General features: G+C 39.3%; 1 protein-coding gene across 1 annotated transcript in view; it reads left to right on the top strand.

Annotated features, from left to right (window-relative positions):
• ABCA4 (ATP binding cassette subfamily A member 4) overlaps positions 1-23,833 on the top strand; it is a 74,376-nt gene that overhangs the window by 7,737 nt on the left and 42,806 nt on the right. Inside the window, exons 5-13 of the mRNA XM_014938962.1 lie at positions 1,653-1,780; positions 6,147-6,344; positions 10,650-10,739; positions 11,152-11,392; positions 13,301-13,440; positions 14,564-14,680; positions 15,464-15,661; positions 20,145-20,350; positions 22,066-22,242. Of these exons, the coding sequence (XP_014794448.1) occupies positions 1,653-1,780; positions 6,147-6,344; positions 10,650-10,739; positions 11,152-11,392; positions 13,301-13,440; positions 14,564-14,680; positions 15,464-15,661; positions 20,145-20,350; positions 22,066-22,242 (1,495 nt within the window). The remainder of the gene's footprint in view (positions 1-1,652; positions 1,781-6,146; positions 6,345-10,649; positions 10,740-11,151; positions 11,393-13,300; positions 13,441-14,563; positions 14,681-15,463; positions 15,662-20,144; positions 20,351-22,065; positions 22,243-23,833) is intronic.

Genomic DNA, 23,833 nt, shown 5'->3' with positions numbered 1-23,833 from the left:
TGGAGTACAGGGGGGGGGGAGGGTAATGAGTAATGTGTTTTATTTAAAAAAAAAGAAGGATTACAATCTCCTGTAAAACAAAGTAACAAAATCAGTTCTGGAGCTAAACTAATAAAATGTGAATTGCCGCATTTTTCCATACAGAAAAAGTTACCACAGAATGTGTAGCTTACTACTATTGCCTAAGTAACAGTCTTATAATATCATTATAGCTGCAAAGCTGAGCAATGACAAATTAACAAATATCAAAATCAAGATTGCTCCTTCTCCTGATTCCTCAAACCAGATCTATCTCTTGAGCCCTCCTCCCTTGTCCTGTTCCCATTTTGCACTGACACATTGGATGTGATGTGTTCCTGTAATGTGCTTTTCCCTCCACAGCCCCTGGGTGCCAGGAAAGGCATTGTTGAGAATATGAAGGATAGGCCTCTACTCTTGTTTTAAGTATTTACTGCTGAATAAATATATGGAGGAGCAACTAAAGAAGTTCTGTTCAGGCCCTACAGCCCTAGGATAGAATATGCTTATTGCAGATGGAATTGTGGAAGTTAGTTGTCAAACTCTGATAAGACTCTACTTAACTCACAGAATGGAGACACTCAGCAGCAAATCTGTGCACATTTATGTGGAGATGTCTAAAACTACGTTCCCCATGTCAGCGTGATAGATGCTACTCCTGTCAGTTTCAATTGCCTGTTCTCAAGACTGGAATAGCTATTGCTTTTCAAGCATTCTTTACCGAAATCTGTTGATGCTATAATTTAATAAAAGTTGTAGTATTCAATGGACAGGAGCAACATTCACTTTTTGGACCATTCTGAAGCAGAATTCCCACCAATACTGATTTGTAACAGAGGCAATTTAAAAAAGATTGCCACTGTTCGACTTTAATAGCAGCAGTATTTTGAATAATGTTATAGATGGGATTAGGGAAATTTGGTGGCCTCTTACATGTGTTTAATTTAGCAGTGGGTAGTCTCATTGGTTTGCCTGAAGATTTGCTACGTTTTAATAGTTGGTAATCCAGTTTAGTAGACTACTAAACTACAAACAATTTATGCTTCTCTAAGGAAAATAATTTTTTTTTTCTTGTGACAGATTTTTCAAGGGGTCATTTTTGCAATACTATAGAATAAGATTAACTAATCTAATTAACTAATTAACTATAATATGCTATATACTATAATTAATTAACTGGTACAATTAACTAATCACATGACAACAAGTGGTAAATTAGTGGAAATGTAAAGGGTTGGCTAAAGTTATTTATGCAAGGCCCTGAAGAAAGAACACTAACAACAGTAGCACGCTGAATCTGAACATTAAAAATAAAGCATTACTTCAGAAAAAAGGCAGAGACTTTCAAATGCAGTCAGGGATGCTTTCAGTACTTCCATTGCTGACATTCTAGTCTGAAAATCCTTTGAGAGATCAGATACACAGTCAGAACATTCAGCAATTTCTGATGATCATTTCCCAACAAAGGATTAAAATGATTTTGAATTGCAATAAGAGTTTTGCACCCCATTAATCACTACTAAGTATATGAGCCAAAGCACATACTTTTTGCAGGTTTAAGCCAGGGTATGAGTTGTTCTTTAACTTCCTTTGTTTAGTGTCTTACTGATCTCTGCACTCCTTTCTTCATCCAGGAAGAGGAATACGAATTCTAGACATTTTGAAAGATGGGGAGACCCTCACTTCTTTCTTGCTGGAAGATGTTGGCCTCCCAGATATTGTTGTTTTCCAGCTTATTAATGCTCAAGTGCGCCCTGAACAGGTGGGTAGAGTATAACAGTTACCAAGGTCTTACCTGTGTGGAATGCAATCTCTTGAGTTGTATATGCAAAGTAGCCTCAGTGAGGGCCTTGTGCCCAGAATAGGTTGTTTGTACAACATCTACCTTTGGTTTCTGTGAGCCTAGAGGAAGAGGTGTTTGGTTTGTCTTTAAAAAAAATTTTGAATATGCATTAAATACAGATATTTGGTTGAATGCACTTGTTGGTCACAAGTAATGAGCATCAGGAAATGATACTGCCAAGCAATGCATCCATCCCCATGACAAAAATCTTGGCTCAAAAGCATAAGGCAGCTATGCATCCTTTTAAGACTGCAGTCCTGATGAATAGTGGCAGAGAACTATTTGAGGTTCTTAATTTAACGTTTAAATTCTTTGCCCCAATGTCAGCAGAATGATATGGTGGCTTTATGGCATTATCTCACATGAATAAGTAGGGGTGGAGAAGCAGATCTACTTTCTTAGATTCTGTTTGAATAATAGATCTGCTTAGAAAATTCAGAGTGAAAACTGCAGGTCAAATACCTCCTGAAGCATCTAAGGAGGGGTCTATGTTTGACCAAGTCCAGGCTGCCTCTGCACGTACTGGTGGCTGGGAGCTCTGCGAGGAATGCTGTATTAATGAATGAATGTTGCTGAATCAGAACTCTGGAACAATTTCTACAGTGCATTAGTGTGTGGGTGGAAGCAAGTGAATAATTGAGGCTGAAAGACACAATTCCTCTTTTTCACTGCCACATAAAACACAAGTGCTGGAACTGTGTGTGGCCAGAAAGAGGGAGCACATTAATGAACTTCCATGCAGTTCCTTTTGTGCACCACAGGTTCCAGCTGGTGTGACAAGTAGCCAGTTTACTTATCTGCTGTAATCTTGATTAGTACCAAGGGAAGCCCTCCCCTCTCCTCACTTTGTCATGAAGCAATACCAACAAGACCATACCAAAGCCAGTGTCAATTGATACATCCTACTTATTTTCACACCTCTGTATCAGCTGAGACAGTGAAAAGTTGCTTCCTTGCTGCTCGTGACAAGAAGAATATATACAGATATCCTGCTGGGCTTCTCGTTCTCTTTTCATCCCTAACCTCACTTTGTCAGAGATATGCTGCTTCAGGAGAACAGTGTGCTGTTGTGTTAGTCTCTGTTAGCTCCCTAGTAGCATTCATTCATATACTGTTAAAATCTCTGCCTGCCAGTGTATACAGGACTGAAGTTTTCAACACTGCCACTGAAAGTATGATTGAAACCTGCTGGAACATGGTGGCTTTGTGCTGATGTAGAAAGAGAGATAGTTGTCCTTATGCTGGAAATTAAAGAAGTCTGAACATCACTGAGAGAAGAAGCTGGAGCAGACCTGGTGTTAAATACCACTTTTGCTATTCTCTATAAAGTTTTCTTGTTAGCAGTAATCATAGTGATAAAAGATCATCTCACAAGAGCTGTTTTACAGCTCTGAAGAAAGAAAGTGCTGTGAATACTTCCTCCAAGGGCAACTGATGCAGAAAAAAATAATAATCTCATAATTTTCAAAACACCACAAGAGAATGGTTTCAATAGGAATTGAACGCTTGCTCTTCTATGGAAGATAATCGCTTAATTCCCATAGACATTGATAAGCAAGTTACTCAGACTGGACTTATGGTTGGTTGAGGTAGAAGTTGCAGACTAGAACCCAGATCTGTGGTCATCTTAATCCTTGACCATGACAGTTCATCTCTAGTTCTTTATGCTGCTCTACCATCTGTTTGCTTGCATGTCACTGTACGCCCTCTCCCCCCGCTCTGGGCTCTGATGGCACAGGGCTGACCAGCCTGAAAGCAACTTGTTTACAAGAGCCTGGCTGTTGCCAACAGCTGGCTGCAGATCTAGGTCTGAGCTGCCTGGGAGTGCAGGAAATGACACACAGAGCTGAAAGCTAAACCTGATCAAACAGCCAACTAGCTGAAAAAATAATTTGGGCTTCACCTTGCCAACTTTGACCAAACAGTGACACATTGATTTAAAAAAAAAAAAAAAAAAAGGATTGAAGTTTTCCTCTGAGGTCCTGCTTTTTTGAGTCAGTCTAAGATAAGGATAAGAGACTGATGTTAAACCACAATGAGAAGTTCAGTAAAGACTGGCAACAGCCCACCCTACCGGAAAAATTGGAAGGGCGGAGGTCTGATGTTTTTCTAATCCCATCTGTTCATGAACATTCTTGAAATGCAGTTACAGTTTGTAAATAACCTCCCTTTTTTTTTTTCTGTGTAATCTTTTCAGTGATGTTAATGTCACAGTTTCCTTGTTTCACAAGTCAAAACAAGGTTCCCAGGCTGCCTCCCTGTGCAGCTCAGTTTCATTGCAGTTCACACTGGATGATGGCAGGACACGGGGCCGTCTTGTCTAGACTGTGCATTTGCAAAGAAAGGTTGGACCAGGTGATCCCTGAGGTCCCTTTCAACCTGGTATTCTATGATGAATACCATGCCAGATCAGGCGTATGTGGTTAAAAAAAGCTGTTCTTTTCACACACATCCCCAGGACATAAGTGACTGAGCAAATAAGCAAATTATTTCACTGACATCAGGTCAGTTAAATCCAATTCAAATGTCCCAGTCTGAGGGAGGGCAAGGGTGTTTGGCTTTAGAGGTTATTCATAAATCAAACTGTACTTGGCAATTGTATTTCCTCTTTTGCATTCTGCCTCTCTCCACACTGTCCAACTTGTGTTAAAAATGCCTTTACATGGGTACAGCTGTAGTGATGATAGTGACAGTACCTCTCAGATACTTTTACTAGGAAATCGCATCCCTTTTTCCCATCATTATTCCAATACACAATCTGTGTGAAATTCAGATGCTTTTTTTTATCAACTGCAGCTCGGAAGCTGAAACTCAGGGCAGTCATGGTAGACAAAGTAGAATGTTGTACTAAGTCTCTCTTCCTCTGCCTTTCCTATTCTGAATGCTGGCTATCTACGGCCACTTGCAGTTTTGTTCATAGCTTCTGACATCTGAAGCACCTAATGAATAAATCCTCACGCTTGAATCCACTTTCCAAAGCAACTAAATTATGTTTTCTCTCTTTCCTTTGGGCTTTTAAACATTTCTGTTTACAGACACCACCAAACACATCTCAGATGCTAACTACAAATTTGCAGATATAAAATTGTGGTAATGTTCAGAATCTCTTAGGTGGTGTGGTTAATTTGCTTAGATAGGAAATAAATGTACATCTATTTCTGACTTGGTATAGGTGTGGTGTTTGTTTTATTCCAAATGTCTTAAAGACTGGAATGCTCAGCAGATTATTTTTTTAAAGAAAGTTATATTCTGTGCAGATTTTGATGATTTCTTTTTCTATGCAGTTTATTAAATTCATTTAGCCTGATGATGCTGTACCAGTGCATAGTTCTTGTTTGTCTGAAAGTCTGTGTTTGTCTAAAACACAGTAGGCGTTTACAGTCATCACAGTATTGTGAGTTTTTTTCCTTACAATTTGTATTGTAAAAGGAGATGGTTAGAGGATGGGAACATTCACTTATGAGCAATTTACAGCAATACTTTTTATTATATTGCTATATATTCTGTCCATTATAAAGCAAGTAGAACTGAATTGTAGACTACCAAGAGTATTCCATTACAACAATGTAAATCCTGGGTAAATCTACTGTTTTCTATGGAGTTATTCTGCATTTACATTGGTTTAACTAGAAACTTATCTGTTCCCAGGGGTTGAACACTAAAGATGATAATTTATTTTTTTTTCTGTTCCATGTTTATATTAGAAGTGGTAATCAGTAGATAGGTGTGGTTTAATGTAAAATGGCTTTGTAAAGCCTGGCTGTATGCCTGTGCACAGTGACAATGAATAATGACTGCAAGAGTTGTAACTGAAATAAAATACTGAGCTTGGGTACCAGTGGAACTGGCCTTTTTCTCTTAGACCAACTAACAACAAAAATGTAACTAGCCTAAACATGAAAGGTAGAGTGATGTGGCACAGTCCTGGAGAAGTATCTTCAAGCAAGCCATAGCTATCTGTCCTTAACCACAAGGATGGGTGACATTGGCATCAGGTGTGCATAGATGACAGAGAGAAAGGGAAGAAGGCTTACAAGAACTTTTGCAATGTAAGGAAGAATCACTAATGAGAAAAGGAAAAATGTTACTAAAGGCAAAGTGATCTGGCATAACATCAAGTGAAGGTGGATCAAGAGTCGATGCTTCAGCTGACCACATGCTTCTGCCGTTCATGAAAATCTAAGCAGGGGCTGATATCAAGTTTTCCACATTTGATAAATCTTTAATTGTTCCTGAGCAGTATGAAGGTTACTAACCATAAACAAAACATTGTTTTTGGTTGCAGTTTGCCTACGGTGTCCCTAACTTGACTCTGAAGGACATTGCTTGCAGTCAGATGCTCCTGGACCGCTTTATTATCTTCAGCAGCCGAAGAGGTCTCCCTTCTGTGCACAAGGCCATGTGTGCCTTGTCCCAGGAAAGCCTACAGAGAGTAGAAGATGCCTTGTATGCAAATGTTGATTTCTTTAAGCTATTTCAGCTGGTAAGTATTAACACACAATCATCCTGCTTTGTGTTGTCATTTTTTTGCTGATATTTCATTGCTCTTCAAGAATTTTCTTTTTAACACATCACCAGTGTTCCAAGTGGTCCTTGTTTATTTACCCCTGCAAATGTAAGGTTATGGGTGATCATTAATCTTCCATCAGCAGAACACTAGACAGTTCTGAGAATGCTTTGGGATGAAATGGATTAAATTCACAGTACAACAGAACTAAAAGATTCAATTACAATTTTAAAATCAGAGGTATGTGGAACTGCTATCTGGTCTTTCCAGTCTGTGCAGCAAAACAGTGTGTGGCAAAGCAGACCTACAGTGACCTTGCTTAGGGTTCTGAAAATACCCCATACAACCCATCCTGTCTTTGCTCTATCCAGTATGACAGAATCTTATGCTGAAGTCAAAGCCAGAATGCAGTTTGAGTTGGGATAGCCATATGAACCCTATTTTTAGAAAAAACAAACAAACAAAACCCACAAAACAATAAAACCTACCAAACAAGTTGTACTGACTTTCCTCACTCTTTCTATAGAAAGCTTTTCCTTACCTGTTCATTTTCATTGTTCTTCTTTGTGCTGTTCCTGTTTCTACTGTGACCTTCTTGCCATAAATTAACAACTGCGACCTGTTTCCTCTATGGAGATATTATGCCATTACATATATACATATTTAATTATTATGATTTATATTTGATTGCATATTTAAAACAATCATATTAACATATATTTCATTACATATATAAAATGGTATACTGGTTTGGGGGTTTTTGCTTTTGCACTCTGTTCTTTTCCTAATATTTTTCTAATACTCTATTTGTATTCTACACACTGAGCAGGTGCTTTCAGAGAAATTTTCATAAAGACTCCAGGTGTCTTCCTCATGATAGCAAATTTAGAGCCCATCATTGTGTGTAGGTCTTTCATAGAGTAGTTAGTCGTTCGTGTTTGTTTTCCCCATGGTCATGACTGCATTTTTCAACAATGAATTTAATTTGCTGGTTTTCGCCTTGTAGCTTAGTGTCATGAGACCATCACTTTGGCAGTTTGCTGTATACAGCAGGCAGGGTATATGAGTTGCTGCTGCAATTGCATAGAAAGTATTGATCAGACTTTTCTGCTACAGCATAGTGTCGTGATTAATTTAACATGGATTTTTTTCAGCTTTGATTTGCTCAGAACTGGGAACAGAGGATGCCAGAAGCTTTAATTGACAAACCAGCCAAATTACTGTTTGATTATTGTAGCATTGACAGTCATTCATTGTGTCCCTGTAATTTTGCCAATCCCAATAAGAACCTGTGGTCAGCTTTTGAAAGCTGCTGTTTTCCATTTCTAAAAATATACTCTGATATTTTCATATATCTGATGCTTGGTGAAAGTAGCAGAGATTTAATGCTACAGTACTTTTAAGATAGGTTTTCAGCATTTAAGGACTTCACGTGAATGTGTACACTGCACTGCCTAGCTTTAAAATTAAGCTACTAAAGTGTAGTGATTTGGCTACCATATCAAATAAAATGGAAAGATTGAGATTAGACGAAACAGTTGTCTGTGTTTAAACAAATATAGACTCACATGAGAAAAAGGAACGTAAATGTGAAACCAAAATCTGGGTATGTGAAAGACTGAGTGTTCGGAGGCAGATTTACGGTCTGATCTGTTACTGTAAGATCTGTCTGCTAAGACTCCCCCTGAGTATTGGAAGTCTGTGTGTTGGAAGGGTATCCACAGCCTGATTCCCAGTGGGTTTCAGTGTGCACCCACCTACGGAGAAGAGGGATTATTTTTTCATGACGCCTAACAGAACAAGACCTCAAGTTGGTAGAAGCTTTCTCACACTCCCATCATTACAATTGCTAAATAATAATTTTAATATACTTCTGGTTTTTTTCCAAGGCAGAAGTCCCCCTTTTAAATCAAAATCCATTTCAGTTACTCCTGTTAAAGGTAGGCTGTGCATAAGCACTCCTTGCCACAGTTATATTTACAGTGTGCTTCTCCACCACTTTGAAATTAATGTTTCTTGTCAAATTTGTGGTCAACATATTTATGTATGTGCATAAACATACACTCAAATCCTTCATGTGCTCATGTATACCCGCTAGGGGTTTTTGCCAGAAATTAAAGCAACTCACATTTTGACAGCAAAGCAGAGACAGAAAAATAAGATCCATCCTTTACTGGCTGGCTGGTTCAGCCTCTTTCTGGAATGCTGCTGTTCTTGAACCTGCCTGTTTAAGCTTCGTTTGAAATTCTTTAAACCTTATAAATAAATTGAAATAAAATTCTTTAGTACCTTATTGCAATTTTGGGTGGAGATAAGCAATTCTTCATTAAGCATAGACACATGTTGCTGAAACAGCTGCTTTTATTGGTATCACCACATACACTTGATATGTAATCAAACTGAGTGTAAATCTACACTCAGTTATATTTGCAGAATTAATCTTCATTGGAATTTTTGAATTTTTACATCAGGTTTTTAAACTTCTACATTAGAAATACCTGTGTATTCAAGACACAGATTATTTTCTGCACTCTTACACTGTCAGTCACTCTGTACTTCATGATCTTCAGGCTACAGTTGTGTAGCATAACCAATCACATACCAGAATTTGGTTTCACAGAGCTCCTTGTTTGAGTAGGGCTTATTTTAGTACGGGCAGCTGACTATGGATTCCAGAACTGGGCCTTCTGTTGTTGGAAAGAAACTCTTCAATGTTTATGCTCTTTCTTTTTCACATGGCACCGTATTCATTTCCAGTGAACATGAAAATAGTTGGATAAATATTTTGGGGAAAGCTTTCACCCACTTTCATGCTTAGGGTCAGTAAACATTCATAAAGGTATGCTCTGATATTTAGGTCAGGTGAGAGTGTAGTTAGTATAATGTCTGCTGATCCTGTCTTATGCATGCTTCTAGACAACATGAATTTGCTGCTGAGTACAAATTCAGTCATTTTAGGATATTTCTATTAAGATTTGATTCATACTGAATGCCTCCTGCAAGAAATAATATTTTAGGAGCAAACACATATAATTTTGCCCCTATTTCTCTTTTCTTTTCCTCTAGATACAAGAAGGAGGTTCTTAGTTCCATATTTATCCTAGGCTTTTCTCTTGCTTGCTTCAGATTTGTTTATAATACCTGCTGTTCACAGTTCCAAAAAGGCCAGGTTAAGGCAAATGCTCCAAGGATCCTATATAATCTTTGCAGAGACTGATTCCCCTTAGGGAATAAAAGCAAAGTAAATTTTGAAGCATTGTGTGTGTATACTTCCTTCCTGAGCTGCGAGTGACAGATCAGAACATGCTAACCTAAGCTTTCCATAAAAAAGTCTTGACTTTGTGATTCTCTGCAAGGTACCTACAGAATGCAGCTGCTTTCTGCTTTCTTAACCACCCACTGACTCGAAAGGAATGGCAGGCAATCAGCAGGGTATAGAGCTTCACTGTTTTGGAGAAGTCTTTTTAGAGGCTTATTTCATAAATACTGCAGCCTAGGTATCTAAAAATCCAGCTTTATATTTTATTGTAGTACCAGAAGAAATAGATGCCTAAAAAAGCCTCAAGAGTGCTGACTCCAAGCATACATGTGGTTCTTTAGACAGCTGACTACGAAAGATGCAGTGATGCAAGCAAAGTGGTATGTGACATCATGCCATGGTGTCACCTGTTTCTTAAGAAGCCAGTGATAACTATAGTGTTAACTTCTGCTGGAAATGCCATTTGGCCAGTCTGCAGGAGACTGGAGAAGTAATGGTTTCTGTCAGATACAATAGACAGCGAGGACTAGACTGTCTCCAAAATCAGGAAATCTCTCACATGTAAAGTACTACCAGTCATTTACCTCCATGGCAAATGGGGCCTCTCTGTCACAACTTTTGCTAAATTCAGAAGTTACCAAGAGTCTGTACATCCCATGAGAAGAATAGTCTCCGTGAGAATCAGCTTCTTAGAAATCCCAGTTTTTGCGTTCCTCCTCCATTTTTGCACCTTTTGGGATGGTGGGCTTAGGTAAGCAGGACAAATCCCAAGCTGTATTTTCAGTGGCCCGTGCCTGTTTGAGCCTTGTGTTAGTAAGAACACTTACATGGGCTGCTGTGTGAGTCTGCACGTGGGTACTGGATTTGTGGCCCCGCAAGACGGGCTTTCAAGACTCACTGTTCCAAATAACTCAAAGTATTTGAGGTAAAGAGGTGCCATTTGGATTCTCTGCCCTCACTGTAATAGCTCTTGTCATATAGAAACTATAGAAAACTCATCTATATTTCTGATGTATTTACAGCTTCCTGCTGTATTGGACAGAAACTCACCAGGTGCTGACCTGAAGGCCTGGGGCAGGGTGCTGTCTAATGTCTCCCAGGCAGTGCAAAAGGTAAGTAGTCTAATAATAGATGGCATCACTTTTCTGGGTAGCACATAGTCCTCCTTTTCCTTTGTTCTATTTATGTTCCAGTTACCTGCTTTATCAGAAAGAAAATAGACTTGTTTGGGAGAAGCTGGTTCCTTAGAAATTACTTGTTCTCTGATTACAAAATAAATGTAGACATAAGTATTGGCAATTAAGTATTGGCAATTATGAAGCATGTTCTCTTCTTCAGAAAAGACACAAGAGAACAAAAACTGAAATGAGAGAACAAGAACTGAAAATGGTGCCTGTGCCCAGGACAGAGGAGATAGAAGGATGAGGTTCTGAGCATATCCTGAATTACCAGTCTGGGCACAACTTAGACCTCAGCAGACACCTCCTTTGAGGGTTGCAATTAACAAAGTCTTGTCTTATGCAGCTAGCCAGGAAGCCAAGCATTCAGGACCTTTTGAAGGTTCTGCAGCCGTTTGTACAAGATGGAAGGCCAGAATCTTTAGGCCACTTGGTGAGCTCCCTGTCTGATCTTTTCTGTGGCTACCCAGAAGGAGGTGGATCCAGAGTGCTTTCCTTCAACTGGTATGAAGATAATAACTACAAAGCTTTCCTGGGGATTGACTCAACAAAGAAGAAATCCACTTACATTTATGATAATACAACCAGTAAGTTTTTCCACCAAACCATTACAGAGACTGTAAACAGTGCACTTACGTTAGAATACCACTGTTGCTTTTATAAAATAATGTTTTAAGCAGTTTATTCAGGAAACTGGAGACAGGTGAAATGGTTTTACTTCATACTTCATAGCTGGAATCAGAGAAATCTAGGAATTGAGAACTGACAGAAATACATTTGCTTTTAATATGAAGATATAAAAACCATTTTCATCATCGTAATTAAGACTGTTCCTCTGTCTTATCTTCTAATATATGCTGCTGATATCAGGAAGAATTAGATGCTTCTGAAGACGGTTCAGGAAAATACAGTGATGTATTCTGGAATTACTTTTCTCCAAGATTTTTTTTTTTAAAGTGTCTCAACTTTAAAGAGTTGGGGCCCTTAGGGCTTTAGGGCCATGAAAATGATCAGGGGACTGGAGCTCCTCTCCTATGAAGACAAGCTGAGAGAGCTGGGGTCGTGCAACCTGGAGAAGAGAAGGCTCCAGGGAGACCTTACAGCACCCTTCCAAGTATCTGAAGGGAGCCTACAGGAGAGCTGGGGAGGGACTCTTTGTCAGGGAGTGTAGCAATGGAACGGGGGGTGAAGGTTTTAAACTGAAAGAAGGTAGATTTAGATGAGATATTAGGAAGAAATTCTTTACCGTGAGGGTGGTGAGACACTGGAACAGGCTGCCCGGGGAAGTTGTGGATGCCCCATCCCTGGAAGTGTCCAAGGCCAGGTTGGATGGGGCTTTGAGCAACCTGGTCTAGTGGGAGGTGTCCCTGCCCATGGTGGGGGGTTGGAACTCAATGATCTTTAAGGTCCCTTCCAACCCTAACCATGATTCTATGAACTGATTGATGGCTTGGAGCACAGGAATTTTAAAATCACTCCATTTCAATAACACTCAATTTGATACATGGAGGCCATTCTCTTCCTGCATAGAAGTACAGATATTTTGTAGCAGCAATGCTCTACAGAATAATTAAGTCTTACATAGGAAGTATTTAAATTTACCAGGTTTGTTTGCTTTGATTTCCTCACTTATCTTCTTCCTATTGTAATAGTAGACAATGCAGAGAGGAACAAATTTTATCTTTTATACTATTCGTTATTTTATCTTTGTATTATGTCCTCTTCTGTTTGCTATTTAGTTTTTCTCTGCATTGAGACGCCCAGAATTTTTTTCTGTACTAAGAGCCATATTATAGCTGCTAATACATTTCTTTGTTCCTTCCACTCTGATAGATATGGTTGTATGCTTGCGAAGTACAGGTGAGCACTTTGCCTGTAGAGAGTCTCCTTTCACTGTTCCAGTTGATACTTGACTCTTCTCTGTTTGTTTAAACCTTCAAAAGACACGCAAAAGGCCCAGTACTCAATTGCTTCATAGTGCAGGTGTAAGACAGAAATGTTTACATTAAAATGTTTAGCTCTAAATTATTGTAGGATCCATTTATGGACTGTTCTGGAGTTCAACATCCAAGCCTGCTGGATTTCCGGTGTAATAGTTTATACTGTGTAAGAATTAACCACTAATAGGTGGCTACAAAGGAGCTAAGTCATTAGGAGAAAAGCAATTACAGCTCAAAATTCTTCAGTGGGAGCTGAGCTGTCTAGTTTCCTTACATTTGAAATAACTTATAAATAACAGCAACTTTCAAATGGTTAGATTTTTGAATGTTTGCTCTTCCGACATCCAAGGTGTCTACTTTACAAGTCCAGTATCTACTTAGTAGTCTTTCCCATTTATTCAGATATTGTATTTCTATATTGCAGAATGTGCTTAACCTATTCAGATTCAAATGCTTAAAACTTGTCCATATTGCTATTAAAAAGCCCTGCAGGACATTATGTATGATAGGATTTAATTAGGGTTTCATAAAGACTCTCTTTCTTTCTGTCTTTAGCACCCTTTTGTAATGCATTGATCCAGAATTTGGAATCAAACCCTTTAACCAAAATAGCCTGGAGTGCTGTGAAGCCCCTGCTGATGGGGAAAATTCTCTTTGCGCCTGATTCACCTTCTGTACGGCAAGTCCTAAAAAATGTAAGAAGTTCTGAAATACAAAAATGTGTATTTCTAAAAAACTGCATTCTAAGAAACATCTCCTGAAAAGCAGTGACCCAGCTACCTCAACCTAATCACGTTTTCTTCTTGGAACTTCATTTGTTCTGATGGTCATCATAGGAGGGAGTTACTCCTTGTTTAAAAAAAAGGAGACAGATCTTCACTTATTCATCCTATCTTGGTCCACACTACATGCTTTTTCCAGTCCAAGTAGCCTTTTGTTGGCATGATTCCACATTTACACTAGTAAAAATATTAATGTTTATATATATTTTACAGATGTAGGAAGATCAGCAGCTCTGTGCCAGTAAATATTTAAATGGAGCAGCTATGAGCCTTGAATAGACTCATTGAGACCTAACACTGAGAGATTAAAAACTCATAGCAACATCGTGGTTTAGTATTACATATGTTGAAAAGATAAATAATTTTCACCTCATGAAAATAGGGTGGAGCCTGGACTCCATTGTTGGGTGGAATGAACCTGAGCAGTTAAATCAAGGTCACATATGACCTAGGTTTTGGCCACCTCATAACCAGCAATTCACTTACTCTCAGCATCTATGTCAGGCACAGAAGAACTGCTGCTCATAGTTCACACAGGAAAACATCAGATTTCCAGCAGCCCAACATTTCAAACCTTAATATCTTAACTATGAGAGTATCTGTCTTCTCCAACTGCCTCCCATGTATTTATCTACCCACATCATTATCTTTCTTTTTAGTTCTTAATGGAGAGAAATAGTCAAGGGGAAAAAGAGAGGAAGAAATCATTCTACCTAAAACCTGAGTATTTACTACCTAAAACCTGAGTATTTAAAGGAATTAAAATTAACCGGGGTTAATGTGCACTTTTTTTTTCCATTACATACACAACAGAAATTTATCTTAAGTGACTTTGATTCTAGTTGGATTTTACAAATTCTTTTTCTGAGGATTATTAACACTTCTGCTATTTAAACATGTTTATTAAGTATTAAATGTTAAAAACTGCAACATTTTTAAGTTACAGGTTTCATTGTCGTTGAACGGCTAGATCATAAATTCTGGGGTTTTGTCTCCTTAGTTTCCTAACCCTCTTTTCCACTGCTTTATTCCCCAGGCAAACTCCACTTTTGAGGAACTTGAACGCCTCAGAATGTTGACCAAAGCTTGGGAAGAAGTAGGACCTCAGCTGTGGTACTTCTTTCAAAACAGCCTGCAAATGAATATGATCCGTGTATGTTATAACTTAGCAGGGATCCTCAGTTAAGAGCAGCCTTTCACCATCCTTAATTATCTTCTCCCTTAGTAAAAATAAATTTGGAAGGTCTGGCTGGAAGCACAGCCTTTGCAGCAAGGAATCTGTGGCCTTTAAGGCTGTTGGACTGCTTTTTTGGCTTGGTTTGAAGGCAACTCTTAGATGCATTACAGTGTTTCTATGACAAAACCTCAGCTCTGGATACTGTCTAGAATCTGGCTGATGACTTCTTAACAAAGGCAGCAATCACTGCTACCCTGTCTCTCCAAAATGTCCTTCAAGAACAGACAACTTGATTTTCTTGGGTTCTGCATAGGCAAAGGCAGCAGTAGGACTCTGTGGTTTTGTTGGTCCAGCAATTTACTCCCTTACAAAACTGTTTATTTCTACGTCCCTTAGATCTGACTTTGATCAGGTGCAAGTAATATCTGTAGTTAAAGTTTATAAAACAGTTCGTACTAGAAAAAACATATTTTTTTGCCCACACTCTTCTCTGTTAGATTAGACATTTATTACACTTGTCTTCTTGCTTATAAGGAAAAAATGCAATAAATAGTCAAGGATAAATTTCTTTTTATCTGTTCTTCAAGTCTCAGCTCCAGTTCAGTAATGCAATTGGTCATTTATAAAATTAATTGCTTAGCATACCCTTTTGTTCTACTTCATAGCTCAGAAAGAGCTACAGAAATGAAAACATTTCTCAATAAACAGGGCACGCAAAGAGGATCCTTGTAGTGAAGCTGTCCTGATGTGTTTCCACAGGACTCTCTGAAGCACCCGACAGTGAGGGACTTCTTGAACAGCCAGCTGGGTGCTGAAGGCTTAACGGCTGAACACATAATCAACTTTCTCCACAATGGGTCTCCAGGGAGCAGGGAGAAAGGAATGGCAGACTTTGACTGGCGGAACATCTTCAGTGTTGCAGACCAAGCTCTACGTTTGCTCAGTCAGTATCTGGAGGTAAGGTCAACCCTCCCACTGCTGGGAGTGCTTGTAGAGAATATCTTAAAGCAGGGCAGGCAGTAGTTGGGGTCTGTGGCAATAGATAAGAAGGTGAAAATCATAATACATCTTCATTTGTTTCAAATTTAATCTCTATATTGAAAGCATGTTTTTAAAATAATACGACAGTGCAAGAACATGGATACTTATTGTTATGAAAAAAAACCCCTTCAATTTGATGATCCCCAAATGCTATATTCAAAATGTTAGTTGAATGTCTGAACGCACTTTAATGCTGAGAGGCACAAAGTGAATGCAAGGTTTCCTCAAGGAAATGGTTTTTTTGTAAGTACTAATAATGGCCAGGCCATTAACTTCAGCAAGGCCAGGACCAGAGAAGCTAATAATTCTTTGGTAAGATGCCTTTCTGTTTTTTAAGCACCTGATCAAATTCCATTGAAACCAATGGGGGAGTTTCCAGTTGTTCTGTAGTCACTTCTGACAAGGTGTCTGTGTCTCTTTCCTGGAATCTGTTACCCCCTTATTTAGGCTCCTGTGTTTTTAGTGGGGCTCTCTAAGGCTTTTTAAGAAGCCACAGTGCAGGAATTAAGGTGAAGTTTCATTACATAAATAAAATAATGACAAAAATGTAGATGAAAATATCAAGCCATTGTAAAAAATATTTTGGACAATACTTTTAGTAAGAGGTTATGCTGGCATAGGCATTCTAACTTACTGATAAGTTCATCAGACTCAGACTAAGTCCAGTGCAAAAAAAGATATTTTTTTTTTTTAGAGGGCTAAGCAAACTGCTGCATCAGTTCTTTCCCAGAGCTGAGTAAGTGACACCAGGAGTTCTTTGTTGTTTTTTTTTTTTAATTCGCTATATTTCTGACTGCAGATAAAGATGTGTTTGGACCTGAACCTCGGATCAGGTGGATCTTTCTAAGTTAGATAAATGAAATGCAAGCTCTTCTTTGGAAACTTATGAGCCCAGGCAAAACTGGTGGCCCCTACAATGTTGCAGGTTAACTCCAAGAGTTTAAAGAAACTATTACTGTTGGCAGTAATATTAATACTTGGGAATTGTACACTTAGCATCTACCATATGAGGGTCAGGGTGTTTATAGAGATGAATTAAATCTTACAGGCATCTCTGAAAGAAAAGTAAATATTTAGTTATTATTTAATAGTTAAATAAGCTGAGCCTCAAGCTCACAGAGAAAATTGATGCTAGTTGTAGGCAACAGAGCCAAGCCTAGCTCTCCTAATTCCAATTCAGTTCAATCTAAAAGGCCATTTGTCCCCTGCAAGAAGGCAGGCACTGAGACCTTTACTGCCTTCTTATAGCTATTACAGGAGGGAACAATAAAGCTTTTGCACAATGATCTGCCGATTCTTCTGATGATCTTTTTGCATCATGTTAGCAGAATTATTTCTTACTCAAGCTGAGTGAAATATATTGTTTGCAGCAGGCCAGTACTGGAACATCCACAGTATCGGGGCAGTTACTGTACCTGGTAATAGATCTTTGTAATGAGCTTATTCTTTTAAGACTGCTGTTTACATTGAGTTGTTAGCATTTGAGAATGTTTTCACACTGTGCCGAGCACAATGAGAACAAATAGCTCCCTTCCAGGGACACCCTACCATAGTATGCAACAAGGAGAGGTGTTCTGCCAGCAACTATCTTTGGAGATTCCAGATCTCTGCTGCAAGCTGTGGTGCAGCTGAGAATCCCACAAATTATGAAGTAGCTGCTCATCCTCACCACCCCAAGAGTTTCCTGTTGTTTCTTTGTTTACCTTAGGCCACAGAACAGCTAAACTGTTTGAGAATGTTACCTAGTCACCTCTTTATGCTTATTATTTTCTGGTTTTATCTTCCAAAGCTGTTCTTTGTATTCTAGTTTTGGTTTTCCCATCTTCATCGGACCATTTGAAATTGTTAAATAATTACAGGGAGAAGATCTGAAATAAGTTTCCCAAGTGGTTGATGAATGAATTTTGACATAGTGAGGTTTATGAAGGCACAATCTGTGTTGTGATTCACTGAAAAAAAAGCCTAGGTAAAGCATAGAGTCTTTGTTTTGAGTGTAATTAATGTTAAGAGAAAGAAATTCTAGCTTTTGGCTAGTAAAATCTCTTCACTTCCAAATGGTGTGAATTATTGCAGCACTGTTGTCTTAACCTGTGTTCTTACACAAGCTTTGATTTGGTCATTCAAGCTTTGGTCATTCTACTCACTCAGAAGATCTACAAGCACTTGTGTTTCTGTTTTGAACACTTGCTTCCTTGACCCCTGGATAAGAGCCTATACTGCTCCTCAGCCCAGTCCCAGACACTGTCTATTCTGCAGTGAAAATCTAGACAAGATCACTTGTCTGTCAGTACTTTTCTAGTGCTATACCCACAGAATCCCCTGGAAAACTACATGAGTTGTTCTGCAGCTGCAACAAGTACCTTGAAAATAATTCCTCATAGCCAAGAAACAGCAAATTGTCCTCCAGACACTGCAAAGACACAATTTAAACAACAAGACTTTGCTGTGGAAACACTGATACTTTGGCAAGCGCTAAACTGAGTTCCAGAACTCAGTTAACTTTGTGGGATAAACATATCCCAAAAAGTTAATACAAGCTGAGCCATCAGTCAATTCGATTTCTCTTCAGGCATACAAGCCAGAAAGTTTTCCTGTCTTATTTTGCTTTCTCATACGAAATTCTATGTAGTTTAATTTTGTAAAGCAAACTAGGAGAATGAACATTTGCAAAACACCAGGAAGAGTCAAGCTACAAAATAATAAAGGTGGCAATTTAAGCACTGTTTCATTTTGCTGCCAGTTAAAAATATTTTTTCATATAGACCGCATTAAACTTCAAGTTTTAAAGGAGAGAAAGCACGATTTATCACAGGGAAAGGTTAAATAAAGGAGTCTTTTTAAGATGTCTGCCCATTAAATAACAAGTTCCATGTATGAGCATTTTGATGTGGAGTAATTTTTGTTTACTGCAAGAGATAATCAAGAAGATAAGAGCAAACAATTTAGCCTCATGGAATTTTATGAAGCAAGCTAATTCAGTAAGTATGTTCTCAGTCTATCAGGGGGTTAAATACTTTCACTCTCTGGTAAAGTCTTGCCAATTCTGAAGGGTGGAAACTAAATGTACAAACATAAATCTGTAATTTTACAGATAACTAATGGAGTTTGTAGTGTTCACAATCTTTTTGTCTTAGAGTGCCTGTTAAATAGGAATTACATGGGGGGACATGAAGGGCTTAGATATTGATGACTTGGTGTCTTTTATATGGAATGGTAATAATACGTTTCACAATAGTAACAGAGACTAAGAAGGAAGACAGTTTCCTGTGAAGGGTAAACCACATTTTATTATTGAGATAGCCGAAGCATGTTAACTTAAGCCAGCAGGTTAATCACATCAGAATTCAGTAGGGACACAATATTATCAGTAAGATCAATTGACTAGTTGACTGGTATTAAATAGGAATAAATGCCTAAATACCTAAGAGACTTTAAGGTTCAAATTTATACTCTAAGTCTGCCACTACTTCACTTGACAAAGCGCTTTTCAGCTGACGTCCATGGTTAATGTGCTTTTCTTATGGGTTGGTCATTCTTTAGCTCCCTGGTGTTCACGCAGGCACTTTCTAGGCTGAAAAAAATGTCCCCAAACTTGAAAAAGGGTAGTGTTTTGATTCAGCTGGACTGCTAAAAAGCTTTTGTGGCAAGATTTATTTTATAGCTGAGTTATTTGTATCTCCTGGATGCAGACTGTGGAGACAATTCCTGATACTGGTACCTCATCTGTGCTGTAGCTTTAGCCTTTCCAATTCAGATATCTGCCTTTTTGAGGGAAATTTCCAGGGAGAGTCCAAGTGACAGAGTTCACATTTCCATGGCTGGATGATTACAGTGGCTTAAATATATATTTCTTAAAATATTTCATTCTATCTTACTAGTAAATGTGGTACCATAGGCTTTGGCTGAACCTCATATGGCTATATGTTTTGTACAGGTACATCTAAATTTGCCTTGTCATACTTTAATTGAAACAGCAGCTCTTGCTTTAGTGGCCACCCTAGATTGTTTCTTACTTGTCGGGATGGACATTGCTTGAGCTTGGAGGAGGCAGTCTTTAAATATCAGGAATAAACTGCTTTCAAAATTCTTTCATCCACTGACATTGACTACAGCAATGCTAAATCTGAGGTTTACAGTTCTTTTTAGGGAATGATGTTTTTGAGCATGTATTGGTAATGTTGTGTGTTTTGAATTTGTCATAAGAATTAGACTAAGAATGGGGAAGCTTTCAGGAAGGAGAGAGTCAACTTTTAATAGTTTCAGCATAAGCCTTTAAAGCTGAAACTACTTCAGGTGAACCTACCTCCCTTTTCTGTTTTTAACCACTGATGTTTTGCTTTAATGTATACCTCTTACTAGTTTATTCCCATGCAATTTTTCTCTTTGTGATTATTTGTAGTGCTTGACCTTGGATAAATTTGAAGGTCATCTTGATGAAACTCAACTGACTCGTCAAGCCCTTCATCTGCTGGACGAAAACAAATTCTGGGCTGGTGTGGTTTTTCCAGATATAGAGCCTACAGCCAGTAGTCTTCCACCACTTGTGAAATACAAGATCCGGATGGACATAGATGCAGTGGAGAAAACAAACAAAATCAAAGACAGGTAAGCAAGTGATGGTTCCTTCTCAGTTCTTGCCTGCTGTAACATGAATATGAGAGACATAAGTGACATTAGAACCTGCATTGGATACATGCATGAAATCCAACTGTATTCACCTATAGTTAGTATTCAATGGAATGTAACGTAGAATCTGTCTCCAATTACCAGGTACTGACACAAGTGGTATCACTCTTGTGACCGTTAGCCCAAGCAGTGGGTAGGTGCATGGATACATGGCAAAGTGAATATCTCTACTCAGTATCTATTTAGTAACCTTCCTAAGTTTTTAGTTGGCTCCATCACTGGGAGGGGCAGACAAGGAAGTTCTACATGGATTGTGACCCAGTTGTCCTCTACCTGGACAGCAGAACTTCTCTTCTGTTCCTCCTCAAGTCCCCCTCAAATGCACTTACTTAAATAAATAATTTCTCAGGATTGTCCACATAAAAGAATATAATGGTGTCTGGTGTTTGCAATCCAGCTGTTCCAGTTTAACCTCCAAGGATACTGTACGCCAAATACAATTATTTCTGTTCTAGAACAGTTATTCTGCTACTCGAGGGGATTGAGAGCACCCTCAGTAAGTTTTCACAGACTTGGGTGCGAGTGTTGACCTGCTGGAGGGTAGAAAGGCTTTGCAGAGGGATCTGGACAGGCTGGATCGATGGGTCAAGGCCAACGGGATGAGGTTCAATAAGGCCAAGTGCCAGGTCCCGCACTTGGGTCACAACAACCCCCTGCAGCACTACAGGCTGGGGGCAGAGTGTCTGGAGAGCTGCCGGGCAGAAAAGGACCTGGGGGTGTTGGTCGACCGTCGGCTGAACATGAGCCAGCAGTGTGCCCAGGTGGCCAAGAAGGCCAACAGTATCTTGGCCTGTATCAGGAACAGTGTGGTGAGTAGGACTCGGGAGGTGATCTTCCCCCTGTACTGGGCACTGCTGAGGCCTCACCTTGAGTACTATGTCCAGTTTTGGGCCCCTTACCACAAAAAAGACATTGAGGTGCTGGAGTGGGTCCAGAGAAGGGCAACAAAGCTGGTGAGGGGCCTGGAGCACAAGTCTTATGAGGAGAGGCTGAGGGAACTGGGGTTGTTCAGTCTGGAGAAAAGGAGGCTGAGGGGAGACCTTATCGCTCTCTACAACTACCTGAAAGGAGGTTGGAGAGAGGTGGGGGTCAGTCTCTTCTCCCAGGTCACAGGCGACAGGACTAGAGGAAAAGGCCTCAAGTTGTGCCAGGGGAGGTTCAGATTGGATATTAGGAAAAATTTTTACACTGAAAGGATTATCCAGCATTGGAATGGGCTGCCCAGGGAAGTGGTTGAGGCACCATCCCTGGAGGTGTTCAAGACGGATTGACATGGTGCTGGGGGACATGGTTTAGTGATGGCTTTTTTTGTCAGAGTTGGGTTGATAGTTGGACTAGATGATCTTGAAGGTCCTTTCCAACCTAGATGATTCTATGATTAATTTATGTACATTTTCAACCAAAATTGCTATTGTGTCAGTGTAGAAAAAAATTAAAGGAAACAAAAGAGGTTTCCAGGTCATGTACTTTCTCAGCAATGTGGTCTGACAAACCAAAATATAGAAAAGACAACGCCAGGCAGTGTCTCTACAATTTCAGTAGCTACGTTTTTCATTCATTTATTTATTTACCTTCTGCCCCTCCCCTAAAGCCACTGCTTACCCAAATTATTTCCATGTGAATTTTCTTTTGAGGTACTGGGATCCTGGTCCAAGAGCTGATCCTGTGGATGATTTACGTTATATCTGGGGAGGTTTTGCATATCTCCAAGACATGATTGAGCATGGGATTATAAAGACCCAGACCAACACTGAAGTGCTATTAGGAATTTATCTGCAGCAAATGCCATATCCATGTTTTGTGGATGATGTGTGAGTAAAAGCAGTTTATCTTAATTCTGATGAATACTTAGATCGCTGGGTGCTCTACGCATCAATTCTAACCCTAGTCATAAAGTATACGTGCAAGAGGAATAACTGAAACATAACTGAATAAAATTGTTCTTTTCCTTATCCTGCCATAAACCAGACTCCAGGAGCCACCTTTGCCAAAATTCTACCCCTAATCCCAATCCTGGCCTTTTACATCCAGGCAACCAGTGTCCAGACCTAAAATGAACACAAAACATTGGCCCCTTAAAAGCAGCAGTTTTCTTCTGAGTTTTGCATATCACACAAAATCAAAGAAATAATCTGCGTGGTTTTTTGGCCTTATTTACTAGATAAAAGGAACAATTTTTTTACAACAAGGGTGGTGCAATAGTGGAACAAGTTGCCCAGAGAGATGGTAGATACCCAATCTCTGGAAAAATTCAAGGTCAGATTGGATGGGGCTCTGAGCAATCTGATCTAGTTGAAGATGTCCCTGCTCATTGCAGGGGGGTTGGAATAGATGACTTTTAAAGGTTCCTTCCAACGCAAACTATGGTTCTACAATTCTACTTTTCCAGGCAATTATAATAACCTAACCTAAACCTTCACATTGATTACAGTTGAGAACCTGTTGTCAACAGAACAGCCCAACTATAACACTTTGATCCCAAACAACATCAGTCCTGGGACTACCCCTGTCATTACACAGGATCCAACAAAAGTGTGATCTTTTTAAAAGTTTTTATCTAACTAAAACTAAGCCTCATGCTATAGCATATGACCAGTGCCTGTAGCAAAACTGAACACAACAAACTCTGCATCCTTCAGTTAGCTCTGCAGAATCCACCAAAGTGTAGCACATGTGCTCCAGATTTTATGAAGTGGTGCCTCTTCCCTGTTCACAGTGTGCTCGTTCAAATGCTGCAATCTGTGCTACTGTAATACTATCTTGGTACACATTTTACTTTAAAAAAAAAAAAGTCATTACCTGTTAGTCTGACAAAATGTTGCCCTGGCAAGCCCGCTCTTTATTTCCTCCCCACTGTGAATACTGCAGAGGCAGAAGCTCCATCTGTGCAACAGTCCTCTGAAGCCTGCAGCAGCCACACACAGTTCAGGGCTGATACCCAAACCCAGCAATGGCCTCTGCAGAGAGCCTGCTTAAGTGAAGCAAGTGCATCCTCAGGGTAAACATGTTTTGTGCTGTGCATGGCCTAGTGCTGGGTTACATGCATCTATCAAGAGGCAAAACCTAGTGTATGCCATTCCACAAAAGCATGGCTTTGTTTCAGCAGGCCAAATTGCTCTTCAGGATTTTTTGACGAAAAAGTGAAGATTTTCCATTGGTTTTGACAATGGAATAGCTACGATAGCATGGTTCTGTAGGGCTCAGATTTAGGAAACTAGGTTTTTTGCTCCTTTTTTTTTTTTTAGCAGCTCTAAGTTTTTGACCTTTAAAGAATCAAATCCATTTGGTTTTCAGGGTAATTTAATTGAAAAATTGCCATCCCAAATTCATAGAAAATATTTTGCGCTTTTTCACCCTAAAGTTTTTTTCTCCTGCTGACCCTACACTTGGGGCAGTGCTTCA

The sequence above is a fragment of the Calidris pugnax genome, unplaced genomic scaffold, assembly GCF_001431845.1.
Source record: "Calidris pugnax isolate Ruff unplaced genomic scaffold, ASM143184v1 scaffold18, whole genome shotgun sequence".
In the NCBI taxonomy this organism is placed as follows: Eukaryota; Metazoa; Chordata; class Aves; order Charadriiformes; family Scolopacidae; genus Calidris; species Calidris pugnax.
This window is presented reverse-complemented; position numbering and strand designations above follow the sequence as displayed.